Source organism: Anolis sagrei, chromosome 3, assembly GCF_037176765.1.
Source record: "Anolis sagrei isolate rAnoSag1 chromosome 3, rAnoSag1.mat, whole genome shotgun sequence".
In the NCBI taxonomy this organism is placed as follows: domain Eukaryota; kingdom Metazoa; phylum Chordata; class Lepidosauria; order Squamata; family Dactyloidae; genus Anolis; species Anolis sagrei.
Genome location: NC_090023.1, coordinates 216,229,697 through 216,249,957, shown reverse-complemented (window position 1 = coordinate 216,249,957; position 20,261 = coordinate 216,229,697). Strand labels below are relative to the sequence as shown.

The 20,261-nt window shown below is 36.4% G+C and overlaps 1 protein-coding gene across 7 annotated transcripts in view; it reads right to left on the bottom strand.

The window, feature by feature from the left end:
* BTRC (beta-transducin repeat containing E3 ubiquitin protein ligase) overlaps positions 1–20,261 on the bottom strand; it is a 139,716-nt gene that overhangs the window by 101,621 nt on the left and 17,834 nt on the right. For 4 of the 7 annotated variants that reach the window (XM_060768269.2, XM_060768267.2, XM_060768268.2 and 1 more), the window contains one exon: positions 7,449–7,556. The exons of the other annotated variants lie outside the window; for them this stretch is intronic. In XM_060768269.2, the coding sequence (XP_060624252.1) occupies positions 7,449–7,556 (108 nt within the window). The remainder of the gene's footprint in view (positions 1–7,448; positions 7,557–20,261) is intronic. 7 annotated transcript variants of the gene reach the window in all.

The window sequence follows — 20,261 nt, the reverse complement described above, 5'->3', positions numbered from 1 at the left end:
GCAATAGAGCAGGTTCAAGATACAGAGACAGAATCTTCTCTAATTCTAACTAAAATCTGATAACAAATATGAAAAAAATAATGGATTGTAAACACTTAATATACATTACAAGAAAGAAAACACAGAGGAAGAGTCTGGTTATAAATGCAATGGCTTCCAATTTTGATTAATGGAAAATTAATTTGAGAACAATTGTGAATAATTGCTCAATATTTACCTACCTTCTAATGAAGCCTACATCCCTGGACATATATTAAGATTATATTTACCAACTTTCTACTAAAATGTAATGAGTAAACAGAACCTTTCTCATTAGCAATTTAAATTGTGACCAAAATATTTAAAACTGAATAACCAAAGAAACAATTATTTAAAATGTATTAAATTAATTTGATTTAAACCAAATTTAACCAGTTTTGGTGCATCATCCTAACACATAGTTCAAACTATCTTTGTTTTTCAAGGAAGATTATTTCAGCAAGGGACTCACAGCAGCAAGAAGTAACATGTTTCAGAAGGCAGGGTAGAAGCTACTAGCATCTGATGTAACTAAAATTCATCAACTGTGTCTTCTCCTTTCATTAGATTAACATAAAATGTTCAAAACATGGAAATTCCAGACAAATGCAAATGCCACTAGTGATTCCATTTAAAGGATAAATTAAGCCAATCAGTCAGAAGCATTCATACCCACAAAGTTATCACTCCACACATTCAAACATCTAAAACTGTGGTTCCCAAACATATTTGGCATTCCCCCTGGAAATCATTTTTTCTAAATCTTCTCTTCTTTCTTTTATGCTTTCACCGCCCCCTTACAGTTATTCATCACCCCCAAATGCACCTGTGGCTATTACCGCCCCGCCTCCCCATCACAGCAGCACCCACCAGGGGGCGGTAACACACACTTTGGGGATCACTGATCTAGAAGCATGGCTCTGTAATGCCAATTTGGCAAATCCAAATTATTATTATTATTATTAGTAGTAGTAGCGTAGTAGTATTACTTCCCTTTTTCCTAGGATTGGGACCCAAAACAGCTACCAACTATAAAAGCAATACATTAAAAAAACATGCAAAAGGTAAATATTAAAATAAAATTCAATTATTAAAACAATTTGATTTTTTTTAAATAAACAAAAAGGCTGTTAAAAACAATTTAACTAAACAATTGCAGTATTGCCTAATCCACTTCTGTTCATAGGACAACAAGGAGGGGGCCACTCTGGCCTCCCTTGGAAAAGAGTTCCACAGCTCAGGGTTGGTCATTGTGAAAGCCCTCTCTCATATCCTCCAAAACATATGGAGGGCTGGCTTATAGAAGGAGATACAATTTTCCAAATAAACTGGATCTGAGCCATATAGGGATTATAGACCATAGCCAGTACTCTAAATTGTGCTCAGGAACAAACTGGCAGCCAGTGGAGCTGCTGCAACAAGGGAGTTGTATGATTCAATAAGTAAGAATATTATTCAATTCAGAAACTGAATAAATTTAAAAAAAATTTCTACCCCACTCAATTTCAACCACATTGGGAGTCTGACTCTTTGCCTGGGCTGATGAGAGCCCATACACTCTATGTTAGGAGGCAATATCAGCACTGTAAATCTTCTATGGATGTGAGAGCTGGACCATAGGGAAGGCTGAGCGAAGGAAGATAGATGCTTTTGAACTGTGGTGCTAGAGGAAAGTTCTGAGAGTGCCTTGGACCACGAGAAGATCCAACCAGTCCATACATCAGGAAATAAAGCTTGACTGCTCATTGGAGGGAAGTAGGGCTGGGCGGTTTCATTCATTAATTTCGTAATTCGTTATTAATTTGTATTTAAATTAGCTTACGATCCGATATTGAGCCATTTTGGAATAGTGTGAGGAGTAATTAAGAATCGAAACAATTTTTCCAATTTTCGTAATTATTTTGTAATTATTTCGTATGTCTGGTGCAAGTTTTACAATCTCTCCGTTTCTCTTCCCTCCCCGGTAGCAAGCTAGCAAGCGCCGCATTTGCCCCACTTCCAGTCTCTCCCCTCCTGCCAGCCACCTTTGCTCTGCTGCTTCCCTCCTCTTTCCTCATGCTGTCTTCCTGGCCAGCAGCTTCAAACTATTATTTATTACTATATATCAGGGGTCTTCAAACTTTTTAAACGGTGGGGGGGGGGGGGGAGATTACTGTCACAGCATGGGTAAGAGTCTTAATATAACAGCAGGAAATTCATGAATAGGTTTACTGATCAGCCGATCAGCTGAACTATCAGGAATGTGGTCTCACATAACCCACCTTTCCACACTGCCATATAACTCAGAATCTCAAAGCAGAAAATCCTGCAATACGTGCTTTAAACTGGATTATATGGCAGTGTGGTCTCACATAACCCACTTTTCCACACAGCCATAGAATCTCAAAGCAGAAAATCCCCCAATATGTGCTTTAAACTGGATTATATGGCAGTGTGGTCTCACATAACCCACCTTTCCACACAGCCATATAACTCAGAATCTCAAAGCAGAAAATCCCCCAATACGTGCTTTTGCTTTAAACTTGATTATATGGCAGTGTGGTCTCACATAACCCAACTTTCCACACAGCCACATAACTCAGAATCCTGCAGCCAGCTGGAGGAGAAGAATCAGGAGGAGGAGGAGGATTAGGAGGAACAGTTTAATTATAATATATTATAATTTAATTTAATTATAATATATTATTGTATATTATATTATGTTATTATATATTATATTACTATATTATTATTATATTATATTATTATTGTATATTATATCATTATATTATATTATATTATATGTTATAATTGTATATTATTATATTCTTTTATTATTATATTATATTATAATTGTATATATTATATTATAATATATCATATCTATATAATATGTCCCAAGACCACAGCATGTCCAAAAGCAGAAGATTAAGTCAGAAGGAAACATCCAAAAACAATCCGAAGTAAGAATCCAGTCTTTAAACCGGTTTGAAACGGTTTAATGTAATATAATGTAATATAATATAATAATAATATAATATAATATACAATAATAATATACTATAATAATATAATATTATATTATTATAATATATTATTATTGTATATTATATTATATTATGTCATTATATATTATATTATTATATTATTATTGTATATTGTATTATATTAATATAATTGTATATTAAAGCACCCCTGACAGGTGTCCATCCATTCTTAATAATAATTATATTATATTATATTATATTATATTATTATATTATATTATAATATATTATATTAGAATAGTTTTAAGCTGCTGGCCAAGGAAGACTTTTAGCTGGGTTGAGACAAGCCGTTTCAAAGTGGTTTAAAGACTGGATTCTTCCATCGGATTGTTTTTGGATGGACATTTCATTCTGACTTAATCTTCTGCTTTTGGGCATGCTGTGGGCTTGGGACAGTTTTTTGAAAACACTTTTCCTTGCTTCCACCCAATGTTTTCTAACCCTGTGATTCTGAAGCAGTTTGCTTGAACTGCTCTTATCCCAGATTATATACCAGGATAATCTGGATTATTTGCTAAATTATGTTTTTGGCACAGCAATTTGCTACCGACTTTAGTTCTTGATACTAGAAGTAGATACACTGAATTAAGTGCTTCTAGCTATTTTTGTTGTTATAATAATAATATAAAAATATATAATATAATATAATATGTATAATATATTATAATATATAATATAATATACAATAATAATATAATATTATAATAATATTATAATAATATTATATAATAATATATAATATAATATATAATAATTCTGGGATAATTTTTTAAAGACAGACACGAAATGCATAACCAAACTATATGAGAAACTATTAGAATGGTCAACAGAGACCGCACTAATTAAAGGATGCATGGTTAAATGGGCGGAAAATTTTAAAAGACCTATTGCGATGTGTGACTGGGAAATTATTTGGAAGAAAAAATTAAAATACACTTATGCGATGGATTTAAAGGAAAATTGGTTAAAGATGTTCCATAGGTGGTATATGACACCAGTAAAATTAAATTGTATGTATAAGAATGTATCAAAAAATTGTTGGAAATGTGATGAACATGAAGGGACCTTTTTTCACCTATGGTGGAGCTGCAAAGAAACTCAAAAATACTGGAAAACTATACATGAAGAAATGCAAAAAGTATTTAAAAAGAACTTCCCAAGAAAAGCAGAATATTATTTGCTGGGAATTGTAGACGATGAGATAAAATTGGATTCTAATGAGGATATCTTGTTTATATATTTAACAACAGCTGCAAGAATTGTCTTCGCGAAGATGTGGAAACAGAAAGATATTCCAGGAAGACTCCACTGGACACATAAAATAAATGAAATAAAAGACATGGACATACTGACTTTTCTTTTGAAAAAGAACACAGGCAACGTAATTAAAGAGACGAATTGGTCAATAGTGGAAGAATACATAGAGAAATCTACATACTGAACATGAGGTTATAGGGACGATGGGAGGGAGAACCCCTTTCTCTTTTTTTTTGTGGGGTTCTCATTATTTTTGGAATAATACCAAGGACATTGTCGGAGCAGAATCAGAAGGGAGTCCCTTTTTTCTCCCTTTTTTTCTCTTTTTTCTCTTTCTTTTTTCCTCTTCTTTAGGGATTTTTGTGGACTTTTTTTTTTCCTCTTTTTTCCTTCACGGGGGGTTGGGCGGGGCATATTCCTACTTTTCTATCTTCTTATATTATTCCCCCACTTTCGTTGTACTTTATAAAATTCAATAAAAATCTAAATAATAATAATAATAATAATAATATATAATAATTTAATATAATATACAATAATGTAATATAATAATATTATATAATAATATTATATAATAATATTATATAATAATATATAATATAATATAATATAATATAATATCGTTGTTGTTTGTTTTATCACACCAACAGTCAACAACAGAGGGAGAGGGAAGCTTCAGAAGTTCCCCCTGTCCCGTTTGGAGGTTTTTTTAGCATATTGCGCAATCACGTCCGCCATTAACGAATCGATTCGTTATTATTTACGAAATTTCGTAAATACCGAACTTTTGAAATCTCAAAAAGTCTTAAGAATTTCGAAACGCTGGCGCACCCTAATAAAGAATCGATTTTAGAAACAAATTTTTCCGTGGTTGCCCAGCCCTAGAGGGAAGAATAGTAGAGGCCAAGATGAAGTACTTCAGCTACATCATAAGAAGAAAGGAAAGCTTAGAGAAGACAATTATGCTGGGGAAAATGGAAGGGAAAAGGAAGAGGACTCGTCCAAGGGCAAGATGGATGGATGGTATCCTTGAAGTGACTGGATTGACCTTGAAGGATCTGGGGGTGGTGACGGCAGATAGGGAGCTCTGGCGTGGACTGGTCCATGAACTCACGAAGAGTCGGAAACTACTGAACGAATGAACAACAAAATCTTCTGAATTAACCTCAAAGAGCTATATGGAAGTCTGCATCTTAAAGTGAGAGAACTATTTTAAGTTGTTGGCTTTTAGCTGAGTGGTTTATCTTTGCACTTCTTCCAGATAGCTAAATAGTTAGAAGATAGTATGTGCGTTTTGTTTTTAAAAATTTGTATGCAACATTCAGAAAGGGACAGTTTTAGGGTGTGATTGAATTCAGTTTGTGAAGACTTTTTTTATGAAAGTAAAGGAAGTAAATTCACATCACCTTTCTAAATTATGAAGGAAACAATTATATAACAAATTGATTTTTTTGCCTTCTTCAACGTGAAAACGTACAATATTCTTTTTATTCTATCCACTAAAATTGTGCCAGATGCTTGGATTACTGAAAGGGTCCCTTACAGAAACATCAATGTGAAACAGCGCACAACAAGAAGAGCCACTGCAGAATGATCTATGATGCATCAGCACTATTTTCATATCAGTCAAGGCAAGAAGCCAGAGTGAAAATTAAGTCAAATCATAGCTTCTTGGCCACAAACCTATGGACTTATCCAGCTGACAGTCACAATGATTCATGATCCTTCAGAATATGTTGAATTACCTACCCATAGATTTTCCCAGGTGCTGGTAAATTCTAAAGAATTATTCATTTTTCTGGAGCAACACATTGCACACACCTCTTTTTTATGAAAGTCTGCATTTAGCCTTGTAGGTCTTTTCAACTATCTACTTTCAACGTCTGGTACATCCTCTTTATGTCAGTCAATAAATAGGTACTATTTCACAAGTACACCTAATTTAGTGTTTCAAAAAGGCAGTTTTGAATTGTGGAAAGTCAACCATGATATAATTTCTCTACATTTAATTAAATAATGAAAAGGCCCAAGAAAAAAAGTTTTAGCAAATAAAGTGAGGAAACTGGTAGATTTTTTTTTCAAAGGCCAATGGTTTTTTGTTGCTGTGTCACATTGAACATCCCCTCAAAAACAAAAATTAAACAATTAAAATGACAATCATCAAATGTTTCACACTCAGTTTTTTCTAACATGGATCTTCTGGATGGACAGTTCTTTGTAAGAACCATATGCTTCCTGACAAACCTAACCTACTGTGTTGTGAAGTCTCCTTTTCTTGAGGTTTTTAAATAGAGGCTGGAGAGCCATCTGTAGGGAATGCTTTGACTGTGTATGGCATGGTAGGGGTTTGGACTGGATGGTCCTTGTGGACTTTTCCAACTCTATTATTCTATCTGTAGAATTCCCTTCTCTGGACAGATGACTGCACAGATCTTAAAATGTAATATGAAGTGCCTTTTTCTTTATTAGCTACTTGCTGAACATTTTAATGACACCACAAAATAAATTTTCTAACCTCTGTTTTCAGAATAGTACCTCTGACTCCTTGAGCCTCAGACCACAAAAATACAAAAGTCTGTTCCTATTTATTTGTAGCGTATCAGAATGAACCAGAGGAAAATTAAATCAACATCACATGTGGCTATATTATACTTAATTGATCAGCCTGTTCCCTACTTTCTTCCACTGTATTACCATTCTATATTTGGCTAGGTAGAAAAGGATAACACTTAAATGTTATGGTATTGCTATCCTCAATTTAATAATCAAATGCATTTTCCCTATAAAATAAAATATTGAAGCACGACCCGCTACTCTAAGTACATCCAAATCATAAGTACATCAAATTAGCCGGTAACTTAGTTTTGGCCAAGCATTCTGATTGGCTTAAGCAAGAAACTATCTCATTCTATTTGATATTTTTGCATTAGTAGTCATAGCTGGATCTGTGTAAGATGAAGATGATAGCTTATAGTTTGAATGGCATGAAGGATGCACACATGAAACAAATAAATTAAGATTACTACTACTATTACTACGACTAATAATAATAATAATAATAATAATAATAGAGTAAGAATTAATGAAACCAAGCAAGAACACAAGCAGCAGACACACTCAAGAGAGCCAGACAGAGTGAGAGAGTACCTGGAAAGCTGTGAGTGAGCCAGTCCCTGGGTTATAGAGGCATCGCAGCGAGGGCATGCTGTCCGCCAGGCTGGAACAGCCCAGCCACAGAGACCGGGGCATAGAGCACTGTAGAGAAAGGACAACTATGAGATGGGACTGTATGAAACAGGATGGCACAGATTAAAGGAATTTCTGAGGCTGAAGTTCTCAGCAAAGTTATAGCTGATATTACAAGGCTGGAGTAGCTTCTGCACACCTATATGTTACTGTCCTGTATAGCCTCCTTAGAGAAAAAACAGAAAGGGAAGGAAGGGAAAGGGTAGAAACCACCAAACAGGCAAACACACACACATAATGCCATTCAAATACGTGTTCAATATTTTATATCACTGTTTGCAGAAGTATTCTAATGCAAACAAGATAAACCCAATATTCCCTGGGCCACATGTTTTCCATTACAATGTAATCATTGTATGCTCATTTCTCTTTGTTGTACACATTTCCCTACAGGTCTTAATCATGACAAGCTAGTATCACAATCATTGTTAATGTAACAATTATTTGTTCTTAACTAGGATTTGAAATTGCCTTCAAATTTCAGTAAACATAGTTGGTCGAGATGTTATGTGATGTGGCTAGTAGGAGAAGAATGGAATTGATAGACATTCTATTTTGCAAACTCTGCAAAATGCTATCCAGCTCTCTGATTTGATGGAATTAAGCAAGGAATTATCTACATATGAACAGACCAATCCTGATCGCTTAGCCATAGACAGAATTGGGCAGAATTGCATTTCTCTCAGTGCATCTCTTAGTTAACATTTTAAAATATCTTAAATCAAGATAAGAGGTCTTCCTGTTCTCCAAAGAACTACTCTACCACCTCACTGTTATGCCAACAGAGAACAATTTCTGGCATCTTGTACCAATCTTGCAAGGCTTTGAATATAACCCTAATAATGGTCTGTGTCTGCCATTAGATTGGCTAAGCATGAAGACTTGTCAACTGAAGGTTGCCCACAAAGTCAACTGATTAATACTTCCAACCTTCCCAGCATAATCCCTATAAAATCTGGGCTGGGCTCTGTCATACAAAGTGGGATTATACAATGGAGCATATATTTTTGCAAGGTATGAAATATATAGAACAGGATGTATAATTCTGCAGTGTATGCAAGAAGTATGTAAATGTTACACTACATACTAAAGAGGAAAATCAAAATTAGAATTACCCCTCTACTTTCACAGGGGGTAGGAATGCAGGAGCCCTGCAAAGATGGGGAAACCATACATATCTCTAGGTCTACCTTCCCCCAAAATGTATTGAACTCAAAACACAGACTTAGGGCTGGCCTTGGCTACACAGGCGTTTCCTCACACACTCACTGTTGAGCAGGAAGGGGGTAACTACATGTGTGAGGAAATGCACATGCAAGCCTTCTGTCCCATCCTTGCCCAGGCATGTCCTTTGTCCCATCAGCCAGGGAACACTTGCACATGCTTTTCCTCCTTGCACTCCCTTGTCTCATCCCCTTCCTTCCCACTTGCCCACTCACAGTTGACAACATAAAGAGAAACTTAAGCCAAGCTTCCAAACAACAAACCTGAAGTCTTGATTTTGCATTGATTCTTCTCTCTTCTTTACTCCCAACCCCAATTTTGAGGTAGCTATGAAACTTATGTTGCTTCTCTTTATAAAGTATTAAAATGTGGTCTTTCCTCTTTACAGTTTCTCCTTATGCTCTTTATGCAAGGTAATGCTGACACTTAATAGATCAGGATGAAGATACTTCTAGTCCACAAAACATATGACACATATATTTTTAGACTTTAAAGTGCTACACACTGCTGGTAGCTAATATTATATTGTTACCAATTCTATCTTCCTGTGAAAATTGTCTCTCTCTCTCTCTCTCTCTCAATTTCTTTGACTCCCATTTTCCTTCTCTCCTTTTATTGACTCTTATGCATGCTCAGGAGTAGGATCAGCCCATTTTATAAAGCAAGATTGGAAATCACGTCGACCATAGGTGATCTCTACAGATTCACTGACTCCTTTGGACCCACACAGACTCCCCAATGTTCCCTGCATTTTGGAGCTTTAGAAGATTGGTGAGGATCCCTCCCCCAAAAATGTACCTTTAGAGATCTGAAAGGCAACAAGGATGCTGTGACATCACTCCAGTTGCCCAAAATGGCAGCTGTTATGGTGTGCTGCAGTTCTCTGGAAGAGCAAAAAAGGGAGTACTGCAGCCCTTCTGGCTCCAATTCATCCCTGTTGTAAACCATTATGTACATAGGCAATGAAGCAGCTGTAGAAAATTCCAAAACAATGGGCTGTCACCAATATATTGCACATTCTACACTGCAAACACTTTCTTCTCAGTAATAGATGTAATTTTTCTTATTTTGGCATTTTAAGAATCAAAGTAACATAAGTTGCTTGAGTTACCTGTCATTACCCGCTCTGCAGGAATCTTGTTTTAGTACACCTGTTCTCTGCTTATGGCACACAATAGACTGGATTACAAGAATAGATCTGAAAGGTGCAGAGAAGTCCTGTCTAGTGACATATGCAGACTGGGGTAATTGCTCAGTTGTATCACTCATAAAGACGAAGTAAACTCATTCATACTCTCAAGTTTGATGAACTCACTTAGAATGTTTCTCACGTCTTCTGTGTAACAAGATTTATATTAACCTTCAGTGTGTTGCTTTCTCTTTTCTTTTAAAGAAAGCAACATTTATTGTCTTTAAAGGACTATATATGGATGGAAAATGTCATTCCTGTTCTTGCTTTCTATCCAGAGAAAGCAGAGGCTTTAAATTGCTACTGGTGTCTGAAAGAAGCTTATTTACGCACTCAAACAAAAGGCCGCCAGTGTTTCAATAGAAACACAACACAAGTAAATCACAGAAGTGACCCATCAGGACACCTTCATTTGCTGCCCCTGCACTAAGAAAGCTCAATAGGCCCTGTTCAAATGACTGGTCAAGCTGCTTGCTTCAAATACTCACTACTGCACTGACATCTCCACAAATAAGGGCCACATTCTTTATCACTGGGCAACTATTCAACTAAATTTCCTACTTGCATCCCCATCAGCTACAGATTTTTAAAAAGTCAAAACAAATAATATAAATTGCTGCGAGTACAGCGTTTCCAGCCAAGGAGAAAGAGCAAATAGCTAGTCAAGCTTAGAAGCTCTTTTCTTTAAAAATGGAATGGGCATCTACATTTTTGGAAAGTTTGAATGCAAGTAGGAGACTTGTCACTGAATTTGTGTATCTGCACAAACAGATATATCCTTTTCCTAGCATACAGAAAACTGAAGCTTTGGGGGGAAATGTCCTTTCCCTGACATTTATTTTTCTGCACAGTAGAAAATATTATTTATTTACATTATTTCTGTATTACCTCCAAGCGCACAAAGACTCCCAAGGTGATGAACCAATAAAAAACAACTGAAACAATAAAAAAATACAGAAGAGTACTTTTTGTTGTCTGCCAGAAGCTTAAAAAGAAATTGGGCCAGTCTAATTTGCTTAGGTAGAGTTCCACATTCAAGATGTTGGTACAGAGAAAAACCTGTTATGTGTACCCACCAATCCAACATCACAAGATACTGAGACACACAAAAAGCCCTCCTCCAAAGATCTCAATTTTCTCACAGGTTCATTTGAGAGGTGGTCTTTTGGCTATCATGGCCCTAAGTTGTTTATAGGTCAACACCAGCACCTTGACTTCAGCTTGGAAGCAAACTAGAAACCAGTGCAGTTCTTGCAAGAGGAGTGTTATATGGCCTTTAAAGTGCTCACCTGACACAAGTCTAGATGCTGTAATTTGTAAGAGTTCCAGCTTCTGAACATTTCTGAAGGGCAAACCCATGTATAGCACATTGCAGTAATCTAATCTAGATAACTAATGCATGAACTACAGTGGCCAGATCTACCTGTCTCAGGAAAGAGTGCAACCAGTGTACCAGCTAAAGCTGGGCAAAAGCACTCCTGGTCAGCATAGCAACATGGATTTCCAAGAGCAGTGCGGAGTCCAAGAGCATCTCCAAAGTGATTAACCAAATCTTTCTGAGGGAATGCAACCCCATCCAGAACATACCATGATCCCAATCCTAGCATGGTTTTCCTGCTGACTACCAGCACTTCTGTCTTGTTTGGATTAAGTCTCAATCTGTTCACCTTCATCCAGTCTTTCATTGCATTGAGACAACAATTCAGAACTATCAAAGCCTTTTTGTCATAAGTTGTGAAAAAGATATAACTGGATATCATCAGCATACTAATGACATCCAACCCCAAAGCTCTATATAACCTCTTCTAGAGGTTATCATTAGGCCTGGGTAACAACGCAAAAATTTGTTTCTAAAATCGATTTGTATTTGGGTTTTTTTTTTTGTTTCGATATTTAAAATAATTACAAAATTTTCCTTTTAAAAAGTTCGATATTTACGAAATTTCGTAAATGGTAAAAAATTAACGAATCGATTTCCGAAACATTAACGAATCGATTCGTTAATGGCGGACGCGACCGCAAAATACGCTAAAAAACCTCCAAAAACTTCTGAAGCTTCCCTCTCCCTCTGTTCTTGACTGTTGGTGTGATATTATAATTTTTTTTCACTAATTAAACCATAAAACTAGCCCAGACATGCGGAAATAATAACGAAACGACCTCAGAACAATAACGAAACGAATACAATAACGAAATACGAAGCATTTACAAAACGTGTTTAAAAATTCGTTTTTTTTAATGATTGCTCCAGAATGGTTCGTTATCGTTTTGTAATTGGAAAAATTAACGAATTATTAACGAATTACGAATTAACGAAACGAAACCGCCCAGGCCTAGTTATCATGTAGATCAGTGGTTCCCAACCTTTGGGCCTCTGGGTGTTTTGGAATTCATTCTCAGAAATCCCAACCTGCTTACCAGCTGTTAGGAACTGTGGGAGCTGAAGTCCAAAACACCTGGAGGCCCAAAGGCCGAGAACCACTAATGTAGATGTTAAAAAGGGAACAGTATTGACCCCTGTGTTATCCCACAGGTGAATGGTCAAAAAAACTGAATAACTATACCTCTGGGAACATTCAGCCAAGAAAAACTGGAACTTCTGCATGGCAATGTCCCCAAATCCCATATCAGTCAAGCAACCCAGAAGTATATCATGATTTATGATATCAACTACTGCAAAAAGATCCAGGAGGACAAATGGAGACATACTGAGTCTATTCAGCTTCTGCTGTATGCCAAGGCAACCAAAGCTGTTTCGGTCACATAACCAAGCCTGTACCCAGACTGCAATAGATTCAGGTAATCTGTTTCATCCAAGAAAGCCTGAAGTTATGTTTCCATAACCCACTCTAGAGCCTTACACAGAAATGAAAAGTTAGAAACGGTTTAATAGTTACCTAAGCAGGTTGGGTCCAATGAAGTTTTTTTCAACCAACATATTGCTTCTTATAGAGAGGCTGAAACACACACATCTTTCAAAAAAGCATTTACAACCTCCACCACTCAATTGGCCAATCTGGCAGTTTTAATCTGCCAGGATGGACATGGGTCTAATGTAGTGGTTCTCAACCTGTGGGTCCCCAAAGTTTCGGCCTTCAACTCCCAGAAATCGTAACAGCTGGTAAACTGGCTGGGATTTCTGGGAGTTGAAGGCCAAAGCACTTGGGGATGCACAGGTTGAGAACCACTAGTCTAATGGATAAGTGATTGGCCACATTTCTCCAAAACAACTTGTCCTCAAAATCATGTTGAACAAACTGAAATCCATTGATTAGAACAGTGGTTCTCAACTTGTGGGTCCCCAGGTGTTTTGGCCTTCAACTCCTAACAGTTGGTAAACCAGTTGGAATTTCTGGCCAAAACGCCTGGTGAACCACAGGTTGAGAACCACTAGATTAGAAACAGACAATAGTTGCCTGCCTAGAGGCAATTCCATGTGGATTCCTTAAAATTAAAAGTGCTGGTTTTAACCTTTAAAGCCCTGAACGGTTCTGTTCCAGATTACCTGTCCGAACTTATCTCCAGTTATGAACTATCACGAAGCTTAAGACCGTCGGGAGAGGCCCTGTTCTCAATCCCACCACTCTCGCAATCGCGGTTGGTGGGGATGAGAGACAGGGCCTTCTTGGCAGTGGCCCCCATCTATGGAACTCTCTCCCTAAGGACATCAGGTTGGCCACCTCACTCCTGTCCTTTAGAAGACAACTGAAGACTTGGCTTTGGGACCAGGCATTCAACTAGAGGTTAGCAGCAACTCAATAGGAAATTTTTGAACATTGCGACATTGGATTTACCTGGCTGGATCTTGGTTTTAGCAGCAAGTTATTTTATAGTTAATGAATTTGTTAATGTATTGTATAGTGTTTTAAATTGAGTTTTAAGGTTTTAATAGAAATTTTTATTGTATATGTTGACAGCATCATTGATGCTTATGTGAGGCCACCCTGAGTCTCCTTTGTGGGGAGAAGGGCGGGGTAGAAATGAAATAAATAAATAATGGCTTTTCTGAGGGCACATTCTCAGCACTCTGAGATCTTGGATGTAATAGCATTTATTTATTTATTTATTCGCTTCTTTAATCCCCCCCCCCCACCACCACCACCACCACCACCACCCTGCAGGGAGACTCACGGAGGCTTACAACTTCGGCAAGATTCAACTTTTAACTACTGTACTTGGAACAGTTGCACTGAATGGCCCTGAGCTGATGTAATAGAGGCAGCAAAAACATTTTTTGCTGCCCTCACTGCTACAAAGAAGGTTCTGAAATGGGCCTTAACCTGGGCTCTGTCAAATTCATCCTGAGTTCTTCTCTATCATCACTCCACTCAAGTTTTTCACTGACTTAAGACCAAAGAGATTGTGCTCTTCCTCCAAGCAAAAGATGTTTGGCAGCAACTGTGTCAGTCTCCTTATTTCAGAACATCAACAAAACCACCAACTCTATCAGCTGGAATATCCCTCAGAGAATTCAGGATCCATCTGAAAGGGGTCCATTTTAAGAGGTTAGAAGTCCCAGCAAATCCAAACCTTATCAGATAGTGATCTGTCCATGACAACTGGATTCTTTCAACTTCCCCAGCACCAAAACATCATCATCCTGAACAGCAAAGAAAAAAGAAAAAAGTGTGGACTGCTACATTTGTAGGGTTAGATAGTAATTGAGACATGTCAATGGTTGCCATGTAAGCCATGAAATCCTGAGCTGGCCCTGATTAGGGTGCCTCAGCATGAATGTAAAATTTCCCTAATACAATAAATATGAGGAAGATTAACACCACTTCTGAGACCACCTCCAGCAGTTTAAGCAGGAAGACAGATGGACAGTGATGTGGTTGGCACCCTAATCCCCATCCTGGATCCTGTTCTATCCATGATCTGAAATAGACTTCAAAACCAAATTGTTAAGTTTTCTTTGTTTTAAAAAGCAAGCCTCATATGGTCCATATGATCTACCTGGAACCTAGCAACGCCTCACTTATCAATCCAAAAGTTCAATGGAATACAGCTATTGCAGAAAGAAGATGAAGTTGCATTTTAGTTTTAAAGTATTTCACGTATTTAAGATGGTGCTTTAAAATGCAACAAAATACAAGCAGAATTATCTTATATTATACAGTCTCCGTGTAAAATAGTAGCTTCCGTTACTCCTTACTCTGTGCACTTTTGTTACTCTATATACTTGTGCATAAATTAATTTCATATATAAGTCTGGGGTATATTTGGGGACCAAAGTTATAGACCTTGATATGATCTGCGGACAAGTCGAGAATCTAAAGGAAGCACAAACCCCCTTTATTCTCTCTGTAGTATCGTTCCTGGCCTTTTAGAATGCCTGGGTTGGAAAATGGCATCGGCAGCTCTTTAGTGTTACCCCCACTATGGCACAGAAAGAGGAGGCATCGGTGTGCCATTTAGGTTCTCTTGGAACAGATGACTGGTAAACTCTCATTTTTGCCATTCGGGGGAAGGGGATAGCTCCTATGTAGATTTTCCCCAAGCCTGATGAAATCCTCTGTTTCATAGCTCTTTACATTTTCAATTTAATGTTTAGTTTCCCTATTTCAATATCTGTGAAATATATTTGAAGATAGCCTAAAATCAATCTGTGGTGTCATCAGTATTTTAAAAAGCAACCACATAAAACATAATCTGGTCTGGAAAAATATCCAAGTATTTGGTCACTGGGATGAGTACAAGAAAAAAGTATTTCCATAACCCAATGAAATGTGGCATCCAGATAAGTATTGTGCTCATTAAAGGTATTGGAGGACCTTGTGAGGAGAACATGTCAACAAAACAGCACTTAATTTAATTTATATATTGGCTTTCTCCCAGCACATAACTCATTTCTATGAACACAGATAAGAATTTGATGTAAAATAAAATATAAAGACAATACAATCTAAATAGAACTAATCAATAGAGCGCTTCAACAATGTTTTTTCAACATTTTGTAAAGTTAAAACTATGCAAATTTTGAAGCCCTACTTTTTCCATTACTTTTACAAAGAAATTACACGAGCTCTTAATGCTATTAACCACAGCCCAGGCACTCTGAATATCTTCAATAAAGCTTGTATGAAGTAATTCTTTGCTAACTTAGAAACAGAACATTGCATTTTAATAGGGTATATTCTCTCAAATACTGCAAATCATAGCAAAGTACAGGGAAATGCAAAGCCATTAAAAGACTCATATGAATAATGCTAAACAACATACAAAGAAAACAGCATTTGTACCTAATATTTATGCAAATAATTCCATTTTATTTTATACTGGCTGGTAACAACAGGTTGCATACATTGTTGTTAATACGGTCTTTCCTGTATCGAAATATAAAGATGACACATGTGGCCCGAGGACTATATTTTGCCTTCACGGAATGGAACTATGGCATCATTTGTGAATCATCATCATCGTCATCATCACTGTTCTGCAATTTCATAACAAAAATTGGGAAAAGGTAACAGTTCTTGTTTATGAAGCTTAACAATCTACTCTCTGACAGAGTGAAATACAACAAAGTAAGAAGAAAAGGGAAAACTTGCTGTTGAATGGTTAAGCCTTCCAAAACAATTTATATTAAAAAGTAAAAACTCTATTCTGAGTGTTTTGAGTTAAGATTTTAGCCTGATATTATTTATTTATTTATTTACATTATTTCTATCCCGCCCATTTCAGCCCAAAGGCGACTCAGGGCGGTATACACAGTCGGCACAATTCGATGCCGAAACAAAATACATATATTGATAAAGCAAAAACATTAAGTGCATATCTACATATAGAGTCCAATAACACAGTAATACTGCATTCAGGCATTGGAGATGAGCTGGAAAGAAGGTCAACTTACTTATATTAACATTGCCCTTAATAATGTTGCAGACCTTTGAATACTGGCTGTTGTCTGGTACTATTTGGTCCAGATTCAATAACTGTAGTACTACACTCTAGCTATTTTTATAGCCAATCAGTGGATCACCATAAGCTTCTGTTTTACCAGATGGCCTTCAACAAGTTATAGCCTCTTCTTTCCACAAAACACAAAAGCAACAATGTTGATAAACTGTTTATTTCATTAGAAGTAAGGAAGAACAAATAAAGACTTAAAATATAAAGGATGTACATATTTGTTTCAACATACCTATATTGTCCAGATCAATATGCTAAAAATAAGACACAATGTGTTTCTAGAAGTTATTCCACTGATACAGTTTTTGAAATGGCCTAAAGCATCCCACTCTGGATCTTTGATAGCATCAAACAGTTTAAGAAAACTTATTTCACAATGTACAATAGATACTGGGACTTTTGGAGATGTGAGTGCATGGGTCTATTAGGCTAAAGAGCTTTCGCTTTGGGCATATCTAGGCCTTGTGCCTGACACCAAAGTGGAGATTGGGGTCAGCAACTTCTTTGTTGGCACTCCTCAGACTGTATTTATTGGGATAACACAACTTTGCACCATATGTTTTTCAATTACTAAAGGTGTAGTCAAGGCTAAGAAAGAAATAGAAAGAAATTAAAACTGTGCCTATGCGACCAAGTCTTTGCACAGTAAATTCAAGGCAATAAGTGATAAGGAAAAAGTGCAATTGTGACCGGAATGGCTCCTGGACTATAATTTTGGATTGTGAGGTTTTAATAACTGGCTTTAATGTTTAGATGTTTTTTAACTTTATGGTTTCAATAAATATGTTTATTTTATTTGTATGTCTGTTTATACAGCATTGAATTGTTCCCTATTTGTAAGCTGCTCTGAATCCCCTTTGGGGTGAGAAAGGGTGTGGTATAAACATAGTAAATAAATAAATACTAATTAATTCTACAGTGGAAGATGGAGTATGAGGAATAATAACAGGCATATATCGAAAAGTATTCTAAGTTCAGCCTATTATTCTTTTAGTATGTTCTAGAGCTGAAAGAATATTAAAGGGGAGTGTTTATCTTCATTTAAAATTAAGGTTTACATAAGCAGCAAGAAGTCTAATGACTCTGCTGTTCAGGTACATAGAACTGTAATTCACTTACTGATTTGCACTTGCTTTACTTAAGATTAACCTTTGACTATGATAATTTAACTTGGTAAATCTGCTTGAACCATATTTTCTTCCTGAGACTGTACTCAATATTCCTCCATGTACATTTCTGGGCTGAAAATGGAAACCGGGAGAGGGGGGCACTAAATTATATTCCAGGAAATCCATTTAAAAGGAGAACATTGACTCATTTTCAAACTTGTTTGCTGCAACTGTTTCTTGAGTTTCCTCTTTCTAGTTATTACTCCTTTCTTCTCCCTGGATTAGATGCAGGATTTGTCCCACCTACCAGGGATAGTGAGCAGAATCACAGATGTAGCTTTTTTATTTTTTTATAATTTAGTTATGATATTACAACATCGCTTAGAACAAACCAAGTTAACTAAGAGAAAGCATAACAGGGTGGCAATGCAATATAAATTAAGCAATGATCATTTTTACAAACATTTCTGAAAAATAACCCAAAAAAATCAGAGGAATTTTCAACATTAGAGGATGCTCTCCAAACACAATTAATTATTTTAGCTTTATCAAATTTATTCCCACAATCTGACTCAATAAAAATATGTTCAGGTTCTAAGGGTATAACTATATTGCTACCTGGACAAATAATTTCCCAGTAAAACTGCATTTAATACATGATGTGGACACACAAGCCATTAGCTCTTTTACCTCGGTGTTAAGTCCTCCCACTCTTCTTTTAATGGAAAAGTATTCTTTCACTTCTAAAGTCCACATTAAATATTGTAGTAAGGTATTATCAAACATTAATTGCAGAATCTACAATATACATACATGTAATGCGTTTTTAAAAGTGAAACATGTAATCTATGTTTTTGGTAAGCAGCTGATTAATTCACACTGGAAAAGTATTTAATAATGAGATAGAACCAAATAGGTAACTCATATATCTCAACACAAAAAACAACATTTCATATTTACCAATGTAGCATGGCCTAGACAAGTAGTATGGCTATTACATTAACTACTAAGAAGGATACAAAGGTGCTTTAATAATTAATTATCAAATTTAAGGTGAGAGCAATAAAAGGCGGGCAGACAAGCAGGAGACCCAGTTACAATTTAATTTGTTTAACAGTATTACTTCTAAATAAAAAGGAAACGTTCTATTTTTCAATAAGATTTGGACCAGACTGTACTGTCCTTATCCCAGTTGTCACTGTAAACAACTTTGTGCATTAGTCATTAAAGATACCATGCAAATGTAATTCAAGACCCAATAAAATAAAGGTGGTTAGGATCATTTCTCAGAGGACAGCACCTTTCATTCTTTTCACTGATCTCTTTGCAGTAATCTGTTTTTTTTTAATAAAACAAATAAGATACTTTTATCTGTTTTCATGCCTACAAAGCTGAGAACACAAGCAGATTAGAAGTCAAAAAAGATGTGAGACCACAAGATTCTATTCTCCAACTTGAAACTACAAAATGTACATTTAATTGGTTTGTTCCCTTACTTCTAATCTAAATGTTTTGTTTGTATCATAAGGCTCGGAATTCCAAAATAACTTTCATTCTACCCTCTCTTCTACAATAGAATGCAGTTTAACAGCTCAGCTCTCATTTTTCAGTAATACGACAACAATTTCAGCTCCCCACAATAGAATAACTTTACACTTTTACTTCAATGAGGTTTCATTTCCCCACAAATGCACATACATGTTGTGAACATGCATGTGTCATACATGCAAAGTTTGAAACAAGATTCTTTTGGGAGAACTCTCTTACTTCATTTGTTTTGAGATGTTGACAGCAATTGCGGGAGCCAGGCTGCCAAAACATCTAAAGCTTGGCCTTTAATAATCACTAAAGTAATATAGCACCAGACCACGTCTGCGCAGGGACTCCCAATAGTGTCAGGCTGTGTCAAACTGCTGGATTGTTATGGGATGCGAGCAAATGTCCACACTTGTTTTACCCAATCAAATCTGAATTAGGCTCTAGATGCAAGCCTCTTGTGTATTAACCCACTGGCCTCGCTGTTATTACCACTACCACAGACCTTCACACTTGAAGGCTAATTCTAATTCAGCAATTTGAGTTGTTGCTGCAGTTTTTTTTCCAAATGTTCTCCTCTCTCCCTTCCGATGATCCTTGTTTGAACTTTTACTTATGAGGAGTGCAAAGAGGAAATGCACACAACATGCAAACATATAACACAAACAAATATAGAGATGTGGTGGATATTTATTACACAGCACCATGAGGTTGTTGGACTACATGTGTACTTTACAAATGAAA